Source organism: Gorilla gorilla, chromosome 5 (genome assembly GCF_029281585.2).
Source record: "Gorilla gorilla gorilla isolate KB3781 chromosome 5, NHGRI_mGorGor1-v2.1_pri, whole genome shotgun sequence".
Lineage (NCBI taxonomy): Eukaryota > Metazoa > Chordata > Mammalia > Primates > Hominidae > Gorilla > Gorilla gorilla.
The window spans coordinates 37,912,429-37,921,621 of record NC_073229.2 but is presented as its reverse complement, the minus strand read 5'-3'; the positions used below and the strand labels follow the sequence as shown (position 1 = coordinate 37,921,621).

Below are 9,193 nucleotides of genomic sequence, written 5' to 3'. Positions count from 1 at the left end.
TTGCCAGTGCCTGACAGGCCTTCGGTTTAATTTGAAGCTGGAGGCCACATTGATAAAGTTGGCCCCGAAAGTCATTGCCTGTCTGATCGAATGCCGGTTTACCTAGCGGAGGCTGGGGGCCACGTGAGCTCACTTTCTTTGGTTTTCTACCCAGCAGCCCAGAATATTACCTTCCTGAAACCCTTTTTCATCAGCTAGCGATTCCTGAAAAGGATCTTCAAGGTTTTTATGTTTCTCAGAACCTAGCAATAACTTGGAAAAGTTTTCCAAGTAACATTGATGTGTGGGTGTCTGGCGGCAGACAAGTTAAGGAGCAAGGCACCCTTTTTGAGGACCCGTGGCATGCAAATGACTTATCAGAATGCACATAGTATGACAGTAAACACCGTTTCTTACAGAGGTGAAATAATTCTCACTCCACAGAGACGGAAGTGACCCGAAGCTAGCAGTCCCCTGTATTTGCTTGTGTGACACCGAACATGTCAGATCAGGGTGTAGGAAACTATGCCTAGCGCAGAGGAGGGTAAGGGAAATAGGGAGTCTGGTGGCTGCGGCGCTCGCTAGCAGCGCAGGGTCTCTCCAGCTTCCAGCCACCGGCAGAGGAACCCTCTACGGCTTGAAAGGGAAACGCAGCCACTCAGCCGCTTCGACTGCGGCGGCGAAACCAAAACAGGGTGGGGCGGGGTGGGTGGTGCTCTCTAGTGGAAGGCGCCCTCTGGGTGAGGTCGTTTTGTCTGGCGGGGGGCTAGGACGGTCAGCCCGGGAGGAGGAAAGGCGCGTCCCGCCTCCAGCTGCAGGGCCAGGCGGCGGCGCCCGCTGGCGTCGCTTTCCCTCTCCCGGTCGGCCTCGGTGCAGGCCAGGCTGGGCGGGCCGGGCGGCGCTTGGGGGCCGGGCTCGGAGTCCCCACTTTTCCTCCCTCCTTCCCTCCTCTCGGGGCCGTCCCGAGCGGCCGGGCCAATGGGCGCGGAGAGGAAGGGAGCGGGAAGCGGGGCGCCTTGGGCCCGGCCCTCCTACGGCGCCCGTGGCTGCAGCGCCAGCGCCAACGCCAAGTTTGCGCCTCGAGACTTTGCGCCTCGAGAGTTTGCGCCGGTTCGCATTCCCCGGCCTCCCGTTCGCTCCCCCGCGAACCAGGCGGCCGTGCGCCTCTCGGGGCAACCACCCAAGAGCACCCGGGCGGGAGGACGCCGAGGAGGGGGTGTTGCGGGCTGGGACCGGGGCAGCCACCTCCCGAAGATGCAGGATGGCAGCAGAGCCGCAGCCGTCCAGCCTTTCCTACCGCACCACGGGCTCCACCTGCCTGCACCCGCTCAGCGAGCTCCTGGGCATCCCGCTGGACCAGGTAACTGCGGGCCGGGAGCGCAGCGACCCCAGCTCCCCAGCGATCGCGTGCATGGGGCGGGCGAAAGTGTTAGCCACCGTCCCTCCGCCTCCATGGCGTATTTTACAGCCACACACTACACAGTTGGTTTGTGTGTGTGTGTGTGTGTGTGTTTTCCCTTCTTGAGTTGGTGTTAGTGTTTTTCTCCTTGTAAGTGTGAAAAAATATTGGTACAGCCTGCGCGGCAAGTTCTACTGAACTTTTTTTTCTTTAAGTTTGGGATTGCCTCGTTTCCTGTAATCAAGTTCTGAAGTAGTCTGATACATGAAACCAGTGTTTCTTTCATCAGTGTCCTCAAGTCGTTATTGTTTTTAATTTAGATGACCCTACTTAAAAAATAAGCGCGATGAATCTGTAGACTGTAGTCTATAGATTTTGAATGCAAGACCTGGGTTTTAGACTTCTGCGGCGAGGCTTGTTCAGGGGTGACAGTTATTTTGTACCGTGTGTGATGCGGGACACACAAGGACACTTTGGTTTTCCCAGGGTTCGGTTGGCTCATATGCCTGGGGCTGGAGCTTCTGAGTAGGACAGGTTAGGGGGAGGAGAGGGGCCCCAGTGAAGTTATTTGAACTGTCCAGGAATTATCTACAACCATTAAAATTAAAAATGGCAACAACAGTGATTCCTGGCAAGAAATCTTCCTGAAGATGAAGCCCGTCTTACTCATTTCCTTGTCTCTTCAGGTGCTGCAGGCTAGATCTGCGGGATACTTAGTAGTGACCCAATCAGTAAATGTTGATTTAAATAGAATTGGGCAGGGCATGCTGGGGGAGGACCCACTGCGCTCCTGTTTTGTTTCATGCTTTTTTGCCTGGTTTTCTTCCCCTTCCTCTCACCAGTGCTCCTTTTCCTTTCCTTTTAACAAGAGCACACCTGCTGCCCTTTGCGCACACCTCTTCCGCAATGAGAAAGTGAGACCTGGACATTTGCCTTATTCGGGTCCTGTTTACTGAGCCACTCTCATACCTGGCTCGCTCTGAGGACCTGACTGAGAACTCCACCTGATGTGACCATTGCGTTCTCATCAGTTGCAAAATACAGAAAGTCAGAAACTTGGGAAGGGTTTCGGTGCCAAAGCATTTGTGCTTTTGTAAATTACTCTTTAGTTTCTGGTGAGGATGAGATAGACCCAGGGACCCAGGCAGAGGCAGACATAATAGCAAATTCTTTAGTTCTGAAATTAAATAAAACAAAACTCATAGCTGAATTTCCTTAAGGGGAGTTTGTTTTGTACTTACCTCTCCACTCCCTATCAGAAGGTATTTTAATTGCATTTTCTCTTCTAAGCTCTTCTACACAGCTAGAAAGACTCCAGGAAGGCTTTTTGTATGGCTAAAGGACCATGGCAAGTTATGGCTGGGAGGTGCTAGAATAATGTTTTTAATGTCTTTCAATTGCATCCCCTACTTTCCTATAAAGGTAATTCTGGTTTTAATTCATAAAAAGGAACAAAAGAGCCTTAGGGATGTTTAAAACTGGGAGGGAGGGAGGGAGGGAGGGAGAGACTTCTGGGATAAACCGAAGGAGAAATGTTTGCCATGGCCAGGAGCACCTGAGATCTCTTAGCTCTTAGGTCAGTCTGACCACCCTCCAGCAGGAGTGAGTCTGGATGACACTTGGTGGAAGAAGCACTTAAAAGGCAGTGCCCCAGGTAGCTTATTTTAGGCCCAAGGAAAATCCCCAAACCATAAATAAGGTCGTTTGAGGCTACGTTGTGGCTTGCGAGTTTGGAAGCTTTGTGTGTTTTTTCCCTTTCACATTTTTAAGGCTTTTTAAAGGCTTAGATGTCAGACTGACCTGGGTGCAATTCCAGTTCTGCCAGCAAACTTCCCTTTGTGACTGCCAGCTGGTACTCTACCCTCTTGGAGACTCAGCATCCTCATGTAAAATGGGAGATGACAATAAGACCTACATTTTGAGGTTGAGAAATTTTATATGATGTGAAATGCCCAACATTAGGAAGGTTCTTGTATCAGGGTCCTTGCAGGAAACGGGAACCAACCCCATTGGCTGAAATGAACAGACTTTAATGAATTACTTAGAGGGGTATGGGCAAGTTTAAGGGAATCAACAAAGGATGTTGAGATGCTGAGATCAGAAGTAGGGGGCAGCTGGAGGGGAAACTGGAGTTACTTCATTGCCATTTGTGAGAGTTGGACCTGCCTGGAGGTCATGAAGAATCAGAGAGAGAACCTCAGCCCTTCTTCCTACCTTGTAGCCCTTCCATCTCTTCACAGTGGCCCCCAAGGCCTCAGCCTGCAGGGGCTCCTCCTGTGGCACAGGATAGGGAGGATAAAGGTGGAGGCAGATCTAGGGGGTAACCTGAGGATAAGAGTGCAGGCCTTGATACGTGTTTGCTCCTGTCCCATTAGAGAGTGACTTTTGATTGGCCTGGGATATTCTCAAAATTATAAAATATATATCTCAAGTTACTCAAATAGTTTTTTGTATGCCTCTTAAGGACACCGAATCATTTCCTAATGTCTTAACATCCTAATTCCTGACTAATTGCACTCCTGTGAATGTCTTTAGCCTCTGGATCCTGTGTCAAGTAGTTTATTATCAGCAAAAATGGAAATACCTGGTAAGCATTCTGCTTCGTATGTGAAGAACTCTTTATTCATTCTTTTTCATCTGATTCTTCCATTTATCTGTTCTGTTAACTTCGTGGCATCCTTAAATAGGAAAGCCTGTGTGTGGTTAGGACTATACTCAGGAAAAGTCTATGGTTTTTGTTTTAGGGATTTTGATTAGTCTGACATCCTCCTAAAGATGTGAAATATAAAATTATCTCCCTTAATTAGAGACAAATAGAGCATAATAATTCAGATGCAGAATACAGGAAATGGGATGATGACTTAGGGGCCTCTATAGATGCTTCAAAGATAAGGTTGTTGAAAACTTTATTTCTAAATAATGGGCCCTTGTCCAGTGAGCAAATATGGAGTTATGGTAGGTGGTAGGATTATGCCAATAAAAACCTTCACTTAGGATAAAGTGGGCAAGCACTTTTCTTTCCTGTTTTGGGGGAATCAAGGAATCATCTGCTCCTGTCCTCCTCACTTTGTTTTGGTTGTGGAGTGTAACTTAATGTGCCTTTAAACTAAAGGTTTGCAAGACTGACTCAGTTGCCAAAACAGATATGATAATGTTGATGTTAGTAATTTGTGTAGTGCACAGTTACGTCATTATGTCCTAGGAGCTGTGAAAGCTGAAATGGAAAGTGTTTCCAGGCTTTAAGGAACTTCCAATTTGGTGGTTGGAAATTCTGCCCACCAGCAAAGCATTTTTGGGGTATTTCACCTGATGGTGCCCCCAAACTGTGTGTGTGTGCATGAAGTATGAATTCAGTGTTACACTAGGACTCTCTGAGGTATTTTTTTTCCCCCTAATTTGGCATCAGCAGAAAAAGGGGCAAGGGGAAAATAGACCAGGAGATAAGAATCCAGGAAATAATTTTGAGATTAAAACAGCGAAGGTTTAGGATTATTAATGTAAGCTTGTGTCACCATTTACAAGTCTGGATAAATGAAGACCAGCTTTAAAGACGTGGCATTCCAGACTAATGGTGATACCAGGAGTGAGTTTGATTATTTCACCTGGGCCCATGACTACAAAGTTTCTTTTTTTTTTTTTTTTTGAGACAGAGTCTAGCTCTGTCACCCAGGCTGGAGTGCAGTGGCACGATCTTAGCTCACTGCAACCTCCACCTCCCAGGTTCGCGTGATTCTCCTGCCTCAGTCTCCAGAGTAGCTGTGATTACTGGAGCGCGCCACCATACCCGGCTAATTTTTGTATTTTTAGTAGAGGTGGGGTTTCACCATCTTGGTCAGGCTGGTCTCGAACTCCTGACCTTGTGATCCGCCTGCCTCGGCCTCCCAAAGTGCTGGGATTACAGGCATGAGCCACCACGCCCGGCCGACTACAAAGTTTCTTTACCTACCTGGATCTGTCAGTCCTGGTTGCTTCCCTTGGCCATGCTTGCAAAGCCCAACCTTCAGTTCTCTTCTTATCTAAGTCTTGTCCTTCATTAAAAGCTCAGCTCACATTCCAGTCATTGTTAAATCAATTAAATATTTATTTAATGCTATTAGTGCCAGGTACCTGGCCATATGGTAGAAATACAAGGATGAAAAAAATCAAGGTCCCCATCCTGCAAGGGCTTATATACTCTAGAGGAAACAAAAGGCCCATGTAAGTATATAGGCTGTGTATGCTCACAGACCTGCGTAGGCACTGCACAGGTTTGTAGATGGTGCCGTCGTGGAACAGAGAAGGGATGCCCACAGGACATGCTGGACTCATGTAGAATTTACTGTTTACATTTGATGCTTGGTAAATGTTACCTTATATTGTTAGTTATCTTGCTGGGTTTGTAAGCTTAATTCCAAACTAATTTGAAGTCTCTTTGTAGTCAAGGCTTGAGTTCCCATACAACTTTATTTATGGATCCTGACATCTAAATTTCATGGAATTTTCACATGTCTTGAAATGTTCTTCCTTAGTTTTTTTTAACCCTTTAAAATGTAAAATGCATTTGTAGCATGTAGGCCACACAGAAACAGGCAGTGGGCTGGATTTGGCATGATAATCGTATCTCCTGAAATATGGTGCATGGATTGTCATCAGAATCTTCTGCCATGGGTGTTTCTGGGATCCTGCCCTGTCCTGCTGAATTTGAATATCAGGGTGTGAGGGCACTTCCCGAGTGATTCTTATGCCAACTAAAGTTTGAGAGCCATTACTATAGTCAAGGGAGGACATCGCTGGGTTTAAGTTGTGAAAAGATTTTCATTTTGTGAAGGCATACGGAAGGTCCTCACTGAAGGAAGTAGGGATGGAGGAGGAAGCAAGGGTTTTGCGGATGAGTGCAGGGTTAGAGAAGTATTTAAGGGAAATTGAGAAAGCACTGACAAGGTCAATTGAATGAGCTGCTGAGTATAATCAACCTACTGTCAATTATACATTTTTAGACGGATGAATATGCACAAGTATGTGCTTTTTTTCTTTCAGCAGCTCCTTTCAGAAACAAAAGTGAAACAGAAATTTTCAGAGAAGGTTGTTGGGAAGTTAAGAAGCTCAGATATTGAAAGATGCTGACAAGTAGTTGGTGGTGGTAAGAGTGAAGAGGAAAACTTCTTGCGATGGTGGGTCGTGGAGGGCAGGTGCAGAGGAAGTGAGAGAGCTGGAGGGCTGGGATATGTGAGTGAAGGATTTCTAGTGAAGTCTTTCTGGGCGATGATGAAAATCGGGGTGTGCGCCTGAGGGTGGGGGTGAAAGTCTGTTGAGTGTAGCAAGCAGGGGAACTGGGGTATTTGTATTTGATGGATTGTCCTTCTTGACATTGACAGTACCCAGGTGAATTTGGGGAGCTGCGGTGGAGAAGACTATGAGGTCCCTAAGGTGTCCAGGAATATGGAGGAGTCACCAGAGGTGGGCAGATTCTGAAAGCAGGAAGAGGGAGCAGAGGGGGTGTGACCCGGCCTGCTGTCTGTCATGCACTCAGCCCCTGCCTCTGCATGCATCCTCTCATGTAATATTAGGAGTGTGGGGGAGTCTGGAGGGAGGAAAGCTTTCCTATGAGGATAGTGGAAGGAAAATAGTACAAAGCGGCTGGGCTTGGTGGCTCACGCCTGTAATCCCAGCACTTTGGGAGGCCGAGGCGGCCAGATCACCTGAGGTCAGGAGTTTGAGACCAGCCTGGCCAACATGGTGAAACCCCATCTTTACTAAAAATACAAAAATTAGCCAGGTGTGGTGGCGCAAGCCTGCAGTCCTAGCTACTCGGGAGGCTGAGGCAAGAGAATCACTTGAACCCAGGATGGGGAAGTTGCAGTGAGCCAAGATTGTGCCACTGTACTCCAGCCTGGGTGACAGAGCGAGACTCCATCTCAAAAAAAAAGAAAAAGAAAACAGTGCAAAGCAGCAGTGGGAGGTCTGGAAAAGCTCTGGCCTGCTGCTTCTGACCTTGGCTTTGCTGTCGTGATGGTAAAATGAGAACAGAGGGTGGGCTTTGTGAAGAAGGTCAGCAGTGGAGGGAGGAAGGCAGTGGGAAGATGAGTCACACAGGAGGGGGAGAAGGAAGTTAGGGGCAGCACATGGATGCAAGTTGAGAAGTGGAGCTTGCCAGCCGCGAGTGAGGGTTGGGGAGGAGTTGGAGGGGTCTGGGCAGGTAGGGTGGCCCCCCTAGGGTCTCAGAGCCCTGATGAGGTGGTGTCCAGTGACTGACTCTGAGCTTTGCAGTCCCTCCTGGAGCTGCACGTTCATGTGGTGGAAAGTTCCTCTGTGGTTCTGAAGAGCTTGCTGTTAGCAGGTGGAGGGGGGGCCTTTTGGAAGCAGTCTGAGGGCATTGAATGTAGATGTTTTGGGGGTACGATGGTGAGGTATAAACCCCCAGGTCCACACAGTTGCAGAAGACAGGCCTGGTGGAGTTGGGGACTGTCCCTCAGAGCCTGTGTGAAGATGGGCGGTCTCCATGCTGGGGGATTCTGGATAAGTCCAGAAGATGGGCTGGCCTACTAGAGACTGCTGGCTGGTGTCACAGTCGAGTGGCTAGATTTGACAGTAATTGAAGGGAGGACAGAGAGATCACAGGTATGGCCATATATTCCCCGGCATTTGAAGCAAAGGCCTAGTGTGTCCTGGAGCTTTAGCCTTCCTGTCGTGGAACAAGAGGTGATTCTTCACAGCTTGGCCTCAGTTTACCTGTCTGGCTTAAGGACACTGACAACTCCATACATTGAATGCTTACGCTCTCAGCACTGCTCTGCATACATTCTCTCAGTTAATACAGCACTAAAAGTTATTCCCCAAATTTCTTCCTTCTTTCCCTAAATTTCTTTTCTTTTCTTCTTTCCTCCTTCCTTTTCTCTCTTTTCTTTCTGAGATGGGATCTCACTCTGTTGCCTAGGGTAGAGTACACTGGCTTGATCATGGCACCCTGCAGTCTCAAACTCTTGAGCTCAAGCAATCCTCCTGCCTCAGCTTCCCAAGTAGCTGGGACTAAAGGTGCATACCACCCCACCTGGCTAATTTTTTTGTATTTCTTATAGAGATGTGGTCTTGCCATGTTGCTCAGGCTGGTCTTAAACTCCTGGCCTGAAACGATCCTCTCACCTCAGCCTCCCAAAATGCGGGGATTATAGTTGTGAGCTACCACACCCAGCCTGTTCCCCAAATTTCAAGTTAGGAAGCAGCCCCCAGGGCTTATGTTACTTGCTTGTAGCTGGGAAGGGGCAGAGGCAGGACTCGAACTCAGGTCTGTCACTGGAGGCCGTGCTCCTGGTTGCTGCACTGCATTCCAGCACCATTTTCCCTGCGTGCTGTGCTTTCAGCACAGTGAACTCTTTACTTCCTGTCCCTCAAACACTGTGTCTTTCATACCCTCCAGCCTCTGCACACACACACTTCCTTCTCTTTGGAGGTTTATTCCTCATCCTGGTCCTCAATTCCTGTTTTCAGGCTGGGCCCTAAAATCCTCTCCTCGTCTTCCCTCTGTAACCCAGTCCTCCCTCCCCACCAGGGCCAAATGGACCCCTTCTTTCTCTCTGTTTCTCCATAGCATCCTATCCATATCACATTGCTCTGCCTTTTACTTTACTTCTTAGATATTTATTGGTCTCTCTGTCCTGCCTGACTCTGAGAGGCATCTTTCCATAGTTACTTATGGAGCGCTGTATGCTAGTGGGCTAAATGGAGATACAGAGATTAGTGAGTTATCTGTGCCTTCTGTGAGACAAACATGTAGATACTTGGTAAACTGCTGTTTACCTATAAGCCTTGAAATATCACGTGCTCAATGCACACACCATT

General features: G+C 48.2%; 1 protein-coding gene across 1 annotated transcript in view; it reads left to right on the top strand.

The window, feature by feature from the left end:
- Positions 1–970: 970 nt before the first annotated feature.
- MBOAT1 (membrane bound glycerophospholipid O-acyltransferase 1) overlaps positions 971–9,193 on the top strand; it is a 117,329-nt gene continuing 109,106 nt past the window's right edge. Inside the window, exon 1 of the mRNA XM_004043326.5 lies at positions 971–1,339. Within this exon, the coding sequence (XP_004043374.1) occupies positions 1,241–1,339 (99 nt within the window). The 5' untranslated portion in view covers positions 971–1,240. The remainder of the gene's footprint in view (positions 1,340–9,193) is intronic.